Source organism: Pezoporus flaviventris, unplaced genomic scaffold (assembly GCF_033815535.1).
Source record: "Pezoporus flaviventris isolate CSIRO_AGI_PZ_B2104156 unplaced genomic scaffold, CSIRO_AGI_Pfla_v1 ptg000100l, whole genome shotgun sequence".
Classification (NCBI taxonomy): Eukaryota; Metazoa; Chordata; class Aves; order Psittaciformes; family Psittacidae; genus Pezoporus; species Pezoporus flaviventris.
This window is the reverse complement of record NW_026892648.1, coordinates 3527125-3545618: the sequence shown is the minus strand read 5'-3', so window position 1 is coordinate 3545618 and position 18494 is coordinate 3527125. Positions and strand designations below refer to the sequence as shown.

At 42.1% G+C, this 18494-nt stretch overlaps 1 protein-coding gene across 3 annotated transcripts in view; it reads right to left on the bottom strand.

The window, feature by feature from the left end:
- Positions 1-14630, bottom strand: part of UNC13B (unc-13 homolog B) — a 212763-nt gene extending 198133 nt beyond the window's left edge. Inside the window, exon 1 of one of the 3 annotated variants that reach the window (XM_061477266.1) lies at positions 14478-14630. In XM_061477266.1, coding sequence (XP_061333250.1) covers positions 14478-14499 — 22 coding nt within the window. In that variant the 5' untranslated portion in view covers positions 14500-14630. The remainder of the gene's footprint in view (positions 1-14477) is intronic. The other 2 variants (XM_061477269.1, XM_061477267.1) reach the window with 2 other exon arrangements.
- Between the last annotated feature and the right edge of the window lie 3864 nt (positions 14631-18494).

Here is an 18494-nt window from a genome sequence, read left to right as displayed (position 1 = left end):
CCAAACGAGGAATAAAAAACAGGAATTGCAGACAGAACAACTTGTGTGCTTTCCGTTTGGCTGGCATGTGCTTCTCTTCTCAAGTCAACAAGAACACTGAAGTCATCTGTACAGAATCCTGAATGACTCAGGTTTCTACACTCCCTGTTCAAATTTAGTTCAAACAAGATGCACCTTGGAACAAGAGATGCTGACTAATAACAGCAGAGGTGACTGCCACCTAATCATAGCCCTGGGATATTTTCTGGTAGTTTTGATTTAAGTTACAGGATTGCAAGCAATCAGCCAACTGAAACAGGGGCTGCTTGTCAAGCAGCTTGCCCTGAAAAGCATCGAGGTAAAAACAGATATTAGCAAATATCATTGTTCAACTTCAGAAGTCTAGCATATTCACCAAAAGAGAAACTCAATCAAAGCAACAGCACATTTGTGGTGGATTCAGTAACTCTTTTTTAAAAGCAAAATCATCCTGCCATACTACTGCAAATGATAAGCTTCCAGAAGAAAAAAAAACAGCACCTGTGTTTTCCTGTACCAAATAAAGAAGCAGGATTGGTCTAGTTTGAAAACCAGTTTTAAGGAAATATTGTGTTACTTAAATATTTAATTGCTTGAGTTCACAAACCAGAGAAAAGATTAATATCTAGAAGATAGAAATAAGCTGACTATGAGCATTAAGAATGAATAAAAGAACTGTTCAGGATACAAGTTACAGAGGAACTGAATGGAAGTCCCAGACAGGAACAGAAGATCTAACAGAACACTGCAGGATAATTCTTTGGCAGCCTGAGTTTACTCAGCATTCACAGACTGCTCACACAACACTGGTCCCGGGAGGACACACACAGATTGATTAGAAATAGGAAACCGTAGTTAGATTGGCAGCAGCATTTTTGCATTGTTTATGTTGTTTTGGGTTTTCTTTGCTTATGGTTGTGGGACATTAATCACTTACTATATCCCCCAAGAAGAAAGCTGAAAATGATGGTTTGGGTGTGTTTGGATTTTTTAAGTTAAGTTTGTAAAGACAGAATGTGTTTTATAAAATCCAGCCTGGAGACCACCACCCAAGCAAGTACACGAGTTTAACTCCACCTGGGAGAAGCACCCAAATGGCTGCTCCCCATGGCAGTTATACAGCACGTGAAAGAGCTGAGTCTCCCAAACATATCAGCACTCAACTGCCAATACTTTTGTTTTAACACAACATGTATAGAGAGAACTGAACCACAACCGGGTCTTACTCACGACAGGCATTATTCACAAGACTATTCTCCTGAAACCCATGCTTGCATTTGGGTCTCCATAAAAATTCCACCAAGCTATTCCATTAGAATCAAAACCATTAACTAAAATAAACAGCCTTAGGTAACAACTGAGTATGAGCAAGTTCCCTTACATGTAGTTTGGAGTTTTTTATCATTAAAATTTATAACTAAGCAAGATGATACATCAAAACTTTACCTTAGCATTCAGTTATCTATAGCAAATAGTTGTCATAGCAGTAATTCACATCCTAACAAAGTTAGTGCTGTGAGGATCATAGGACTGGAAGGGCCTTTTGGGGTCACCACCTCTAATGTTGGCTCTCTCATCACCTGTACCACTTAGGACATTCAGAATCACTCCTGACTTCCAGTTTGCACTTCAATTAATGGCACACTTCTACCTTCTGTACCTTACGTCAACACTGTCCTCACCCATGTTTAATTTCCTGATGGTCTTAATGGACAGAAGTCACATATCCCATTAGTTTCTGTTTATCAGCACCATGGTGCTGATTCATCAGGCATCTCCAACACCTCTCCTTTCACTCAGCTTTGCATTTTTCAGAAATTCTTATCATTTACATTTAAGGACAATAGCTGTTCCACATAATATAAACATATTTTCATTATTGCTGTCCGCAGGGTCATTGAATCCTTCATATATTTATCTACTTCCAAACTGGTTGTGCCATTATGACTTGTCATAAAACGAACTTTGACACACACGTTCCTCCTTTTCTTACCATGCCGTAAGTGGAAGGCATCTATCTGCTTCTCCCACCAGTTCTCTGTACACTTTACATGGGTTTTGTCAATTCTTACTTTCTTCAGAAAGAAATGTCTGGTATGGTGATTTGTAAGATCCTATGAAAGTCCAAACAGATGTACACTTTCAACTAGAAACAAGAGGTCGTCCCAGTACAGCCGTCGTCCCAGTACAGCCGTCCTCTTGCAAACCCACGCAGTATTTTATATCCTGTGGCCTTCCACACTGCTTTCACCAATCTATAAAGTTTTTATTATTCCCTCTTTAAAATTTTAAATCTTGCATAGTATCACCATCTTGCCTGCTTTGGAAGATCTATACTCATCCATTATCATCACCTATCTCCTTATCTTCCCACCAACCCACAGACACTACCTTTCTTGTTCTCCAGTTAGGCAATGCCACTGCTTGCTTATAGCAGGAGTTAAACTTCTGCTAAGAGAGTTCAGATTCCAAGTGCTGCATGTTTTAGCACTCTGGGCTACAGATTACCAGACTCAAATTCAAGGTGTTAAAAGTTTTGCTCCTATCCCATATATATCTATGCATTATTTTCAGTGTCATCCTCTTAAGAGACATTTCCTACAGTTCAGGAATCACATCCTGACCATCTTTACCCAACTCCCTGTCCCTGGCACAGCAGTACCAGTTCCTTCATTGGCGAGACAGGCTGTCTCTCCTTTCCATGTGACCAAAGCACCTTCTGTTATTTGTTTTAATACCCTTTGCAACATGTCACCTTGTCTGCCGAGGTGAAATCCACAGCTTTAGCCCTGAACTTCCTGGTCCTCAAGATACATCTTCCTTTACAAACTGATTTTTGCCCACACCTGTCAGAGGTTCTGTGTTTGCTCACCAGATTCTGACGCAATGATCAGGTGTATCATCAGCTCTGGGGTTATTTCCTAGGTGGAGTCTCTTCTGTTATTTGAGATGCTAATATTTACCCCTGTAGCTTCACTGTATTTCATGCCTTCCCCCGTATCCAAGTTCCTCACTTCACCAGAAAGCCTCTTCAGTCTCGTTAGTGGCTCAACAGCTGCTGGTCTACATGTTTATCTGTTTAACTTATTACTTTAGGTTGTGATCACTGAAACCAAGTTCACTTCTAAGCCCAGCTTCCCTGAAGCATCTTCTGTGATTTTTAAAGCTACAGTTTAGCATTTTACAGTTTTGCAGGGGTTTTTTTTTAAGTCTACAGTTAACTCCATCAGTTTTATGGCTCCAGTCACTATCTTATGACGTAACTGCCAGATAAAACAGTCCTCTGTACCCAGCCATTATCAAGAGCATTCATTCTCTGGTGTGGGAAGTTAGTCTCTCACAGTGACAATACCCAGAGGTGCTTCCCTATAACCATATTACAAGATTTCTACCCACATTTAAATCTGGGACTACGTGCTGCAGATCTCTCATGCTACCACAGAAAAACCTCTGATCAGCTCTTCCCAATGCAATTTCAGCCCAGCTGGTTCTCCTTTATCCACACTAATGCTGCTTTACAATTCTGCATTACCAACAGAGTGGAATTTTCCCAGCCACCTTTATTCCTCTCTTTCCAGAACAGGACATCCCCTCCAACGTCTCTGTTCCCTTCATAACCCCTACTCCTCATGGCTCCTGCTAACCCTGAGGGCTCATTCCTAGTCCTACCTCAACAGCCCCGTTCATACCACTTTAAGTCACAAACTCCCCACTCTGCTTTATAACATTAACGTGTTTGCACCCTCCTGGAAACAGATTCAACACTACTAATTAAATTGCTTTTCCCTGTTTATTTTATGTAACTGTGTCACTTGTCATTTCAGGACCATGTAATCCCTATTTCATCACACCAGCTCTTTCCTGATGCTCTATGATTAAAAGACTACAATGCATATACATGGGGTTAATTCATCTGTATTCAGACTTCTACCACCTGCAGCTCTGCTCCAATAAAGCCTGAACACACTTTTGTATCTTTGACAAAAGCGTCAAACCAGTAACTTCAAACTCAAGTTTACAACAGAAGTAAAAGGTTTGTTGGTAGAGCTCTGTTAAACCATGCTCCTCCAACCCAGGCAAGGCATTAACAAAACACTGATTTAACACTGCAGTCCGATAAGGCATGGCATGTCTTGATCTCTTTCCAGCCCTGGGAAAATATGTAAACACTTGTCATTCTAGTTGGATTAGTCAGAATGCAACAGCCACGTACCTCTCTACTCAAGTAACAGACACTACCAAACTCCATCCTTCCAAATCCTTAAGTACTTGCAGAGCAAGTAGCACAAATTTCATACTATATTCTCCAACCTAAGGAAACGCAAACCAACTTCTGCTGTTACGATGATGAAGCTAGAACACCAGTTCAGTCTAAAAAGCATAAATTTGTCCCATATGATGATGACATAAAGCTGCCAAAACTACAGAAAATCCTTCATCGATTTTAATTTGGAATCTGATATTTTTCTAGAAGACTCTATCTAGTTATACTAAAAAAATACTATGTCCTACATCTAGTATGTCCTACGTATTAGATTATTACAACAATCCAGTCTGCCCTTATAACTATAGCGTTTATAAGCAGTTAATCTCCTAAAAAAAAATCTCCTACTAAAATGGAGCATACATAGACTCCACTTACTCAATTTGATGTATCAAAATCTAGTAAAATTTTCCACACTCAGCAAGTTATAGCAGGTGGAAAAGGCTGAAATAAAATTACTGTTTCACATCCATTTCTCCCTCCCCACCAATCCATATGCACATTGTGTGCCAAATTCAAGATACATGCTACAAGTTTAGGTTCGGATCAGTAGTGCAAGGTTGAGGGATGTTTGATCTATAAAATATCAAGTATTTATTTTGTTCAAGCAAGACCTCATTAATCATGAAATGCATTATGATTTCAGCAGCATCAGAGCTCCAAAGTCAGAAACTGAAGCCAGTCTCAGCTTTCTAGTAGCTTATGGCCCTTCAGACTCTGAAAGAGGAGCCACATGAAGCGTGCCTTCCACAGACGCCGAATAATCTTAGGAAGAACACTGTCTGCTTGCCTTTGAAGAATTCTCATGATGAAGAATAACTCCTGAAATTGGCAAGGTGTACAAAATGTGTGTATTAGTTTACCCAGCAGTCAGATTCCTTCCTCACCCACAAGGTGATAAGCTACCCTGGCATTATCTCAATTTGTGCCTGGTTTTCCTGGCCCCACAAGAAAAAGCAGTTATTGAAGATTTCCAGAATCTACAGATTGTAGATCTCCAGCGTATAATGGCAGTCACAACACTCCACAGGGACTTCATTTTCAAAGGACTGTGGTTGTCACAAAAGAAGACTTTGTGACAACTAAATATGAATCATCACAGGTAGTGGAAGTATGAAGTCCCTGGACGTTTCCTGAACACGTGTTCTGAGGTTTATACAACCCCCAGGAAAGGGAAATGTCTCTAAAGGGTTTCTTTTTAGAAACTGAAATAACTACATATTCATATATGAATATATACGAATAGATATGAATGGATTGATTCCTTGGAAACTGCTATGTTTGCTAAGCAGGTATTTTCAGTTTACAACATGGCTAGAGTGAGATTCGACCCAGAGTTTCATCATGCCTAGCCTTTCCATCACTTCCTGACTATATTCTTATATATAACTTCCCCAAGGAAGTTGTGAATGCTCCATCCCTGGCAGTGTTCAAGGCCAGGTTGGACAGAGCCTTGGGTGGCATGGTTTAGTGTGAGGTGCCCCTGCCCATGGCAGGAGGGTTGGAACTAAATGATCTTAAGGTCCTTTACAACCCTAACTATTCTATGATTCTATATGGAACAGTTTTGAAATATCCTTAAAACATATTTTAGAGCAATTTAAAAAATCCACAGCACTCTGACAGAACTCAATTTGCACAGCAGTTGTTGAACAATCTGGTCAAGGATTTGCTGAAAATTAAAAAAAAAAAGCCTTACAGTAAGTAATCTTGTGATACTCAGGATGCCAACAATCAGTACAGAGCAGAATAAAGCATACAGCTCCCTATGCTAGAAGTTTATAAGGCTGTATGTCCTCGATCAGGCATCCAGTGGCTCAAAAACTGATGAAGGGAGAGATCTGCTATCACAGAAGGAGTTCAAGCAACAACTCTTGTCTGTTCCCAAGCCAAAAAAAACATCTCCCAGCCCAGGACTTGGACAACAGCCCTGTATCATCCTCCAGAGCAGGTTTCAGGTGATGCTGTCCCTTCATCAATTCACACTGCCTTATTCAAACAAGCTGCATTCCTGCCACAGGGCCTGTACCGCTCTGCTGCCATAAAAGCTCACAAGAATGAAAGTTTTAATGGGCCACCATACTCAGCTCCAAACTCCTGTCCTCGGAAGAGGCCAATAAAGACAACAGCAGGTTAGGTATATGCAGCAGACTTCATCTGGAGAGACGGGTGACCCAAGAAGTCATGTAACTAATTTTATTTTTTTTATTCTTTTTTTTAAATGATGTTTCTTAAACTGAGTATTACTACATTGTCCTGAGCTAAGAAAATAAACATTGAGCGTGTCAATAATCGAAAGTGTAAATCTGCAGTTACCTTAAACCTAATAATTATGTCTCTGTGGTGGAAATGCTGGAGCTTGTTTAGCAGAGCATTTAGCTGTAAAGCATTAAGAGAGTTAAGTCACAGGAGCTTTAAGTAATACGGTTAAAACCAGTATTCCTTAAAGGGACACGGTCAAGGCTGGAAGCCAAACTTCTTTTAAAACACTCCAACAGTTTTAGGCTAGAGATTATCTCAAACAAAGACACCTCCTCTTATCTGTCATCAAACATGCCAATCCAGTCCAATTCACTTTCCATTCATATGGGACGTTCAGCTGAGAGGAGAAAGGAATGCAAAAAGGGAACAAAACAAAACCAGTGTTTTTATCCCTTTAACATAGTTTCTAACCCACTCACCCAGCCCAGCAATGTTAAAACATTGACAAATTTAAGTCTGGCCAGCAAAAGTGAATTCTGCAAACAACACGAGTGAGGCAAAACCTTGATTTAATTCTCTCTCAACACAGGAGTTCCATAAGCTGAAGGTCTCTGCTTCCATGTTGGATGCAGGTAGCCGACTCCCTTTCAGTTCTGTATTTAACTGTAATCTGTGAACTCTTCACAGAAGACAGCATTAGTCACATAAACACAGTTAAACAGAGAAATGCTGCAGAGTTCATATGCCTATAAGTACTTCTTCAGTTCCTCTAAAACTTGTAAAAAGCATTCCAACTCAAAAACTGTTAACAGGAGAACAACTATTTTGGATCCACACTACAATTTACTTCTATAAAACAATTATGTAAAAGTTCCCTGCAGTCACTGTGATCAAATCAAATAGAACATGGTGTGCCCAAAGACAATCCCCAGTAACAAAACAGGGACTTTTCAGAGGGGTGAATTTCATAAAGCTGAGGGTATTTATTCAAAAATTGATTGAGAAGAATAAATTTAAACTGAAACTGTGATATTAGATGCAGGAACCATTTATTCAGAGTTTTCTAGGGGGGCAAAAAGCAACTACTCCTCAACCAAGAAGTACAGATTTAGTCCATTCCACCCCAAATAGCTGTAACCCATGGTAAAATAAACAAGAAAGAAATAGTGTCAACACAGGTTGGGTGTAGGAAATTAGATGCAGGAAGAAGGAAGAGCATTAAATATAACAAAAACTTATGTTAAAGAAAAAAAAAAACACACCAATAAGGATATTGCCCTCCCATCCCATTAATTGACTTTACTGCTAATGGTGAAGAAGCAACAGGCATCCATGCCCTGTGCCCATGGGGAGGCAAGTACCTGTGAGACCAAATACTTCCAAGCCCATTGGTAAGTGAAATGACAGTACATCCAAGATGGAAATAGTAAAAATCAGAAGGGCTAGATAATTGCTACTCAGATGGCAAAGTCTGTAGCCCAGTGACATTTGTTTTCAATGCATCCTGAGAGAATAGAAAACAGGCTTCAAGAAGAACAGGAGGAGATGTACCTACAGACGACAGAGAACACCAGGCAAGTGCCTGAAGTGTCTAACGAGTTAAAGTTCAGACAAAGCAATGCCTACTATTCAATACCCATTTGGAAAGGCTGATCTATACTGCACAGATTCAACATGCAGAATTTTTTGAGACGTATGACTCGCTAGTGCAGGACAGCCTCATTAACATGTAAATGACATAATATGGTGGAAAGGCAGTGAAACAGGGCAATGGTTAGCCACTTGAGATACCAGCCATGATTACTGGGGGGTCCCATAGCAAATGCCTTCCTTTTTTTGACATTTTTGCTCCTAGAATGGGCATTTGCCCTTTATAAAAAAATCAAGCAGGACACAGCAGCCAATGAGGAGGCAAATAATAAAAGCAGCATTATGCACACTAGCTTAGTCAGGTATAAAGAGGGCCTAAGAGAAAAGAAAAAACACCCGAAATCCTGCTAAATGCAGATAGAACTGATCCAAACACCCAGGATATACCTACACGATAGGAATCCATACCATAGAAAGCATCTGCCAAATTTTACAGGTCACAGTAGACAAGCAAAATATTATTTCAGCAAAGTCCTTGGCAAAGATGGCTAATGCATGTAAAGATAAGCAGGAGCTGGCAATAGGAATAAAGCAGGTTTCGGTTCTCTGCTTAATGATGATGAGATCAGCACAAGAATACTAAAAGCAATTTTCATTTCTATAGAAGCTTTATAAATATGGTCAGAAAATAAAGACTGCAAAGAAGAGCAAACTCAGGTGCTAAAGAGAAACCTTTCAAAATACAGGAGTCCTATGTAACAAGAGACAAGAACAGCAAGTTGCTTTCACACACTTTCACACCCAGGAATGCCAGGTACAAGCTTTAACCTGCCAAAAAGGCAGACGAAAACCCTATGGTAGTTCCCAATCTGTTCGCAATACCACACAGTGAACTATCTGAAAAAGCCGGAGAGGAAGCAAGAGTTACAAGGCACACTACTCTGGTTTAAGCTCTCCTGGAAACGCATCAAGAACAGCTTTCACCAATTGATTCAAGTATTTCTCAAAATATTGAGTAACATTTGATTACAAGGCATTAAAAAAAAAAAGGCAAGAAAAAAAAAGGCAGGAGGAAATTTCAAAGGAAACTTGCACAAGGATCGTTCGCCACCAGTCATACGTATTTCACATGCCTCCAAGTCAAATATTTGAAATAAGGTCCTGGATTTAAAAAAAGCAGTCTCGCTTGCTTGGACTTTATACGCCATTATGTAAATTGCAACTACCTCTCAGGCTGTTACAGTACAAAAACAGGCTCTTTCAGCATTTAGATTAAATCCAGCACTTTGTTGCATATTAAAACAGTATTTTAATGACTTTAATTAAAGTTTGACCTGGCAGATCCCCAAGCAAAGGAGTCAACTGAGAGGTCACCAAGCGAGTTAAAAAAAGCAGATGCTATTAAAGTTCAGGAACTCCTGCACTTTTCCTTCATCCCACTGAAAATTACAAGGGAGGGTCAAGTACCTCCTAGTTCCCAAATATTTAAAACGAAGACTCCACACTGTTTGTTGAAGCTTTTGCAGCAACAGCATCCAAAACTGAAGGAGCAATGGTCTGAAACAGGGAAATGAATGCATCACAAGCCAAACGTGGTTTGTAGGTTTTAAACATTCCTACTTAACAACAGAAGCAACTTGAAAGTTTAAAGGTTTTCTCTTCAATTAAGCCATCAATTACAACTTTACAAACCCCAAATTTAAGTCTCAGTGAAAAGAAGGTCCTTTAGTAGCAAAGACTTTTATCTTCATGTTACTATCCAGATTTCTAATGCATTTTATTTTGTTCCAACACTACATAGACCAGTAGCTTCCTGACTAATTATAGCTAGAGAAAAGGAGTTCATAACATTTACATGAATGCAAATTATTCATGAAGCATTATATTTTTATTAATATCCCACCTTTATAACCTGTGCTTCTGCTACTGCTTTTAATGTCTAATTCTGTTCTTTTCCATTTTGATCTACATAAAGACAAGCAAGGTTTCTTTTCCAGTTCTGTGCAATGTAGGGAGCTCCAGCTAGAGACTTTCACCCTTGAGACAGAAAGAGCTGGAGGCACTGCATTCACCCTTACAGAGAATACCAGAGTAAGCCTGAGATTATTGCATCAGGGGAGGAAAAGAAAACCTTTAAACACAAAAAAAAAAATCCCTGATGTTTTGACTACCAAGCTTCTAAGTAATGGGTATTTCTAAGTACCCCACAAGACGACCCCATATTTCTGTTACTATTAACATCCATTTCCGTTTTCCCTGTTCACTCCCTTCATTTGGATGTCAACAGAGTTGAATCTGGTGGCAGGCACTAGAACATGAATTTTGCTGGCAATACAGGGACGCACAGCTAAGTTCACTGGGTAGTATTCCAACACTCCAACTGTTCTGATAAAATGATAACTGCATAAACAAGCTTTTCTAACTCTTCAGAGCAGCAGCAAAATAAACAGTAGGTAAAAAAATATAACATCTGAGACATCCAGACAGTGTAATTTCATACAGCAGTCATTAATTTAAAGTTTTAGAGTGCAAGACCAGAAGAGGTCACCTAACTCAGTCTCCCACATACCTCAGGCAGCCAAATCTCACACAGATACTGCGGATCAGGCCCCAAGACAAAAGCACATTAAACAAAAGGAGTATGCCCTCAGGGAATTAAACCGGGTACCATGTACAGGGATGAGGGAAGCTCCCTACTGCCAATATCCTTGCAACAGCAAAGGATTTCAGACATTGACACAGTGAAGATGACAGGCAAGGTATCAGTCAAAGAAACATGGTTTTTATTAGTACAGTTATCAGATGGATAAGGTTAGGAAGACAAGTTAGACTTGAAGTTAGGAATACAAGGGAATTGTATAACAAATGAAGTCAGGAAGACAAGAAGTTAGGAATACAACAGCACTGAAGAGACAGCATAAACTGTTATAAAGCACAGAGGAGGTAAAATAGAAGGGAACCATCGCTATCTTGAGAGAGCAAGAGCTGTGGACCAAGTAAGATGTAATAAAAGTGGGCAACTGAAAGGGTCTGATATCTCAGGAAAACAACAGAAACAGAGCAAAGGAACCGATGACAGAGCACCCATGACAGGGTGATACAACTTCAGCAGGATCCTCCTTTGCTACAACCCTTGCAAGTTGTGCTGAGAAGAATAAATTTCATTAAGTTGAAATCTGAGGTAAAATCAAGACTTCCAAGAGAAGGCCAAGGAAATTTAACAATGCAAGACTGGTATGAAAGACTAGACTGCTTCAGCGGGAACAATTTTATTTAATATGTACTATTTTCACAAATACAACACTAAACGCAAACTAATAAAGCAAGCTATGCCAAGAAAAGATTACCAGACATAATCCAGACACAGCTGCTCTAAACAGGAGTATATGCAATCTCTTTTGCACTCTAGCAGTAGAATCAAAATACGGAGAAGTTTCCCCTAAAAGCCTCAGTCATGTAATATTCAGGATTTGTTTTCTCCTTCACTTCACTTACGCCCTCCCCTATTTTTCTACTCCAAAAGAGTCCTTTAATTTACTCCTGTAACAGCCTGTTATCACTGGCTCACTTCACACATGGAATCATAAAATCATAGAATAGTTACGGTTGGAAAGGACCTTAAGATCATCTAGTTCCAACCCCCTGCCATGGGCAGGGACACCACATACTAAACCATGTTACCCAAGACTCTCTCTAACCTGGCCTTGAACACTGCCGTGGATGGAGCATCCACAACAACCTTGGGCATCTGGTCCTGGTTCATCTAAGATTTCCCCTACAGTGACTGGGGAGAGACTGCAGCTCTCCAGTGAAGTCCTTCTTATCCCAAGATAAGTTCTGAAGTTGCAGCAAGTGACACATTTCTCTCCATTGCTATTGCAGGATCCTAAATGACTAGTTTGGATTAGACATCCTCTGAAGACATGCAGGTGAGCCCAAACTCACAGTTCCTCTGAGCTTAGATTTTCTGTCTGGTACTTCTATGGCAAATACAGCTCAATAATTCTGAAAAAAAAAACAACCAAAGCCCAAAACAAAACCAAACCAACCTGTTTTCTAAGAAGAAAATGTTAAAGAAATGTACTGCAAACCATGAATCAAGAAGCCATGTACGTTAGCAGCTCTTTCAAGCACAAAGGCAGCACACAGACACATTTGGTGTGTGCTGTTTTAGATTAGCCATTCATTAAAATACTATTAATGTGCGTAATTCAAGTGGGAGGGGGGGAAATAAATCAGTGAATTTATCTTTCTGTCTGCCAGGCTTCTTGTTACACTGCTACTTACGGGTTTTTCCACATTTCCCTTTATCTGTTGAACTGCAATTCAGAGGCTATTAACAGTGCCCCAATCACCTACATTTATTTCACAAGATTTTTTAATTGTCTTTCTTTTTTTAATCCCAGGTCTACAGCATCTGACCCCATGCTACTATGCAGTCTTAAGTGTGCACCACTTTTAACATATTCATATTAAAAAGCAGCTTTTCCAGCTGTTTTTTTAGTAGCTGCACTGCTTTCTCAGAAAGGTTAGTTCATTTTGGTGGGAAGGGAAAATACAAAAGATATGGCTTTCAGTCTGATGGGGATTTTTTTTCCAAAGAAGTGTCAATTAAGCCTTCTTCTTGTATCCATTCTTCTGGTAACTGCTTTGTTCTTCAGACTGCTCTACCTCAACACACTTCCATTTCATGTTCCATAGTTCACACTTGTGAGATCTCATCAGCTTGTTCTTGCAGTCACAACTATTTCAGAAAACACATTTCTTCAAGTTCAGTAAACTGACTGCATTCTGCATCCCTACAATAAAGTTGCTCAGTGTCATCTATCTAAATTACTGTTGGTATTTTCTACTATCTTAGCACAGCAGATGGAAATGAAAGACGCAATTTTCACAATAATTCTCCATCACACATGGTCACCAGCCACCTCAACTTTCTTTTTTTAGCTCTTTACACATAACCAAAGAAAAAGCCAAACAGGAGAGCACATCGCTCCAGGCTGCTGAAATGCTTTTGTCCCAAAGACTCTACAGACCAAGAATTAATAACCTGAAAAGGCAGGACAGTTCCAATAACTCAATCCTCCAGCTCACATTCTTTCACTACTCTTAGTAGATGGTGTACACATGTTTAACACTGTCAGCTTCACATGGCCAAGTTGGATGGGGCCTTAAGCAGCCTGTCTAGTGTGAGGTGTCCCTGCCCATGGCACGGCGTTGGAACTGGATGAGCTTTAAGGTCCCTTCCAACCCAAACCGTTCTATGATTCTAAACACCACATTTCTTTAAAGGACACCCTGAGAACCCTTTGAGGGTAAGCCACCAAAAAAGTGAAGAAACACCTGTAACTGAGAAGAATCTCTGAGCCAGTCAGAATTACCTTCAGTGAAGACATTCTGGCAAAGCCTTCAAAACAAACTGGACCAGACATGCTAACTGTGCTTCCAAGGGTACACAGAATTGCATCAAAAGCGTTTTTAAGATAAACTTCACACTTGCACACCTCTAACTCCTTAGACACGATGTATGATTAACAAAAGGGCTGAAAGTTAATTTAAAAGCGCTCTCCCCAGAATAATGCACACTGAAGGATGCTCCATTAACACCACCAGCAAAATAAGGGGTTTTGATTCAAAGAGGTGACAAGCAGCTGAGTGAAGAGGTGCTACCAAACCACCTGATGCAAGCGAAAGCAGAGCTGAACTGTCAGCAGCACACGGGTGCCAGTTATTTCATCGTACCTGGGAAAGGCGTTGAGAACATTAACACTACACTTTAAAGCCGCAGGGCACGGCTGGCTCCCTGGGACAGCCTGTGACCGCGGTGTTCAGCACAGAACGCTGACGGGAGGCACGTCCCAGCACCGTCAGTCCGGGCAGGTGGCTTTCCCCAGGGATTTTACTCTTTTCTTTGGCACAAAAGAGCGAGAAACTGAAAACCGCAGAGGAGGGAGCAGCCGCTAGCGCTGTAATCCAGAAAGTGCTGCCTTTCAGTAACCTGTTCTGCAAGGGAACAAAGCTCGCTAGCAGGATGAGAATCTAACCAGCAGAGTACGTGAAACAGTAAGGCATGTGATGGGTGAGTATACAGTGACAACTGCTACAGCCCGTGACAGCAACCTGCTCCTGCGAGCGCGGTTTCACTCCGCGGCAGCGCCTCACCTCGCGTCCAAACCACCTCCAAAGTCAAACACGGCTCCTCCCGGGGCTCGGCAGCGGGCGGGACCGCTGCTCCCTGGCATCGCTCCCGACCCCGAGCCTGTCCCCGCTCCCACAGCCGCCGTCCGTGACCACGGCACCTCATGTGCTGCCCGCCTCCCGCGGGGCACGGGGCCGGTGTCAGGCTCTCCCGGGGCACCGGGCACCCCCCGCGCTCCGCCCGGCAGCCGCCGCCCGCACTCACCTCGCACGCAGAGCAGCGACATGGCGGCACCCGCCGCGCCTCAGCCGCGGCCCCTGCAGCCGCCCCCGGCTCCGCTCCTCATGCCTCCCGCTCCACGGGCCGGGCGCGGCGGCGGCACCCACAGCGGGGCGGGTCCTCGCCGCTGAGGGGAGGGGCGGGGCACCCGCCATTGCCACCCCGAGGCGGCCCATAGGGGGCGCCGCTGCCGCCAGAGCCGTCACCACGGCAACCGGCCGGGACCCCCGGCCTGCGACGGGGGGAGCGGGAACGGGAGCCCCTTCGCCAGCGGCGGACCGGGCCGGACCGGGCACCGGGGAGCATCGTGTGCCGGTGGGAAGCCCCGGGCAGGCAGACAGGGTCCCCTCCCGCTGCCTGGAGCTAGGGCGGCAGTGTCCGTACCTCAGGAAAGGAGCAGCTGTACTTGGTTGGGGGTTTCGGTACTTTGCTTCTTTTTCTTATTATTATTCTTTTCCTGTTTTTCTTTTTTTCCTGATTTTCTCTCTTTTGTTTGCTGACAGAACTTATTGCATAAGTCACAACCTGCCTGTGTGTTTGCAGGAGCCGTTCCCACCATTCACACTCCACCACCCTGGGACAGGCTCTGGTTTGTCATAGAATTACAGAACAGGTTGGAAGAGACCTTAAAGAGCATCTAATTACAAACCCCTGCCATGGGAATACCAGGTTGGAAGGCACCTTGAGGATCATCTGGTCCAACCTTTCAAGGCAAAGCATGAGCTTTGATGTCCCAGCACCTTGTACAGCAAACATTTAAGAGTCCACTGCTGGGGAATCCACCACTTCCCTGCAGAGGTTATTCCAATTGTTGATTGTTCTCATTGTGAAAACTTTTCCTTGTGTCCCGTTGGAATCTCCCCAGGAGTAATGTGTGCCCATTATCCGTTGTTCTTTCCACCTGACTCCTTGTGAAATGGGAGTCTGCATCTTTGTAGCCACCCTTTAAATACTGGAACGTGATGGTAAGGTCTGCCCTGAAGGCTTACGGCTTTTGCTACCATGGGGGTATATGGGTGACTGTTGCTGTGCGTCAGCTGAGTTTCTTATGGGGATAGGGATTCATATAGGGTGGAACACAGTGCCCAGAGAAGCTGTGGTTGCCCCATCCCTGGCAGTGTTCAAGGCCAGGTTGGACAGGGCTTGGAGCAACCTGCTCTAATGGAAGGTGTCCCCGCCTGTGGCAAGGAGATGGAACTGGATGAGCTGTAAGGTCCCTTCCAACCCAAACCATTCCATGGTTCTATGATACAATGTGATTATTACTGTATTAATGTTTAGAATAACTCAAAAGTCTACATACAGAGTACTCCTAGCTAGGTGTTTCAAAGACATAACCAACCTTGCCAAAACTCAGACAGGAGAGATTTGATTTCTGCCCTGTCCACCACAGCATGTTTTAATGCCCTTATGTTTGCTTCACGGAAGTGTATCAGTCAAGGAAATGTGTCAAAAATATACATACAGCTCCTCTGAGATACCAAAAGGAACGACTTGAAAGGACAAACCACGATGTTCCTGCAAACAAACAGGCAGACTGTGTGCTAAAAGTGTTAACAGAGCCAGTCTCAAAGGACTGGGAACAGTTCCACTTAGCAGTGTGAATGGGAATTGTCAGTGCAGGGAGCTGCGAGTGCCAACACTGAGGCAGGCACGGAAAGAATCTCCTCTTCTTGTCCCTGAACTGGCTTCAGTGTTGCTGAGATTCTACTAAATTCATCAAAAGCTCTGGTTTGCTTCTTTATACTCTGTTCAGGTGTAGCAGTGGCGGGCTCTAAGGGCTCTGGCACACCAACCTCTGTGTTTTGGCTGCACATCAACAAAGCTTGCCCTACCTGGGCACAACACTGGATTTCAGTTAACTTCAGGGGACATTAGTATTTTGCTCTAAAAAGTCCTTTACTATTTATCTCCCATGTGTCTTAGGGTAGAACACCACATCCCCAAAGCCTCAGAGCTTTTCATCAGCAAAAGATCTGCTCAGGGGTCCCTGAGCTGTTCTGGTGCCTTTCCTTTCCCATCTTCCTTTGCAGTCTTGTTGCAGAAAAAAGCTCCTGAACTATGCATGAGCTAATCTCTGCTGTAGCCACACAATCCCTTTGTGACTGCTCCCCTCCCTTTGCCAGGCCTCATAGCTCTGCCCATCCCAATTTAAAAATGAAAGCCTTCTGAGGACATGATTTTCACCTACTGCATCACACAACACCTGGTACAGCAAGTCCCTATCTTGCCCACAGCTTAAAAATGCTACCATGATACAGAAATTATCTCATCAAGGGCAGATGATGTCATAATGCGTTTTAAGATCATAGTAATGTGCTATTAGCAAGCATGGCAATCAAGTATCTTGTAGCTAGCATGAGATATCTTACTAACAGCAGTAACTGTGAAAGTAGGGATTATCATGGATGTTACGAATTCCCTGCAGTTATGAGGTCTAATTAGACGCAAGTGTTTATCAAATCAAAAGAGATTATTTGTGTAACTCTTAACTCCCATATACAGTTGATACTTCTGTGTCTGTCTCTCCCTCCTCTCCTTTCCATTTCAGATAGCGTGGAATAATTAGCACGCCACTACTGAGAAACTTCTGCAAGGTAGAATTACCCTCTTCTAAATTATGCTTGTGTCTTGAAATCAACTTCCTTACGTTTTTTCCCTGCTGAAGTGGCATTCCCCAAAATAATCTTTCTTATTTTTTCCTCTTATTTTTTCTAGTTCTTCCTCTATTGTCATAAATATGAAAATAGTTTAATGATTAAAAACACTGCAATAGAAAGAAGAAAAAAACATACGCAACACCACTTCCTGCGCTGTCCTAAACCTCTTAAATATGAATGATCTTTCCAGATCCGTTCCTATAAATCCACAAAAGGGAATGCCAGGTCCACAAATACTTAACTACTAGCAAAGCCTCAAATCCTGTTGTAGCAGACGTGATCTAAATTCTGCAGCTGACAGCATGCTCTGGAAGCACAGGCACCATACTCTGTCAGCGGTGTATTTTTTTTTCTAATGGAGAATTCTACTGAATTAAAGAGCAAAAATACAATGCAGTGAGTCCGCTAGAGTAACCTCCATACACTGGAACTATATGCCTTTCTAAACAGAGAACTCTGCAAACTCAGAAAGAGGGAAATGCTGCCAGATCCAGAGGGATACCCAGTTTTCCCTCTCTGCAGAGAAAGAGTTAATTTTTCCCTGGGCACCCAGACCCCAGCCACTGGTCTTGGTTCACCTGCTGTTGGATAGGAAAGTAATGAATGGGTGATACTCCACTCACTGCAGCTTGCCAGCTGTTTTATTCCTGCCTATTCTCTGTAGTTTCCCTACACAAAGAGCAATACTCTAGCTATATTTGGAGTCTTAAGTAAAAGGTGTTTTTTTCTTTTCTTGTTCTTGTGCCATTTCTGAGGTCTGTGTTTCTGCAGCTGGAGAATGGCTCAAGCTGAAACTTGACATGTAGCAAATCCCTGTGGGCTTTATTTTAAATCAAAGGGTTCAGATCTGTTAAACTATTTTCCTGTTATGCAACTCACAAAAAAAAAAAAACAAAAACATCTCAGACCTTGTTTTTGGGGCTAATCTCTAAAGATAAGGAAAAAAAAGCTTTTAATTTACCCTATGACATTTGGCAGGAATTGAGTGCTGGATGTAGACTAAGTTGATTGATATTCTGATATTGGGAAACAGCTCTCAGATTTGGCTGTAAAGATAACAGACTACTGAAATGGCTTTTACTGGCATTTCTGGTCTATGTGCTTGCTAATAAAAGGTAACATTTACAAAACAGAGGATCACAGGATCTTTTTCATAATGCTGCATTGTGTCTGGTGTGTGGTAAATATTTCAATATTATCTTGAAACGCAGCTACCTCTGGTGCAGATCACAGCAGATAATCGATGCACTACCTGAAGAACACCGTATACATGCACCAAAACTTGCAGGGAAAGCAGCTTCCAATCCCCTCAGTTACACATGAACCAGGATGTTCATTTTTA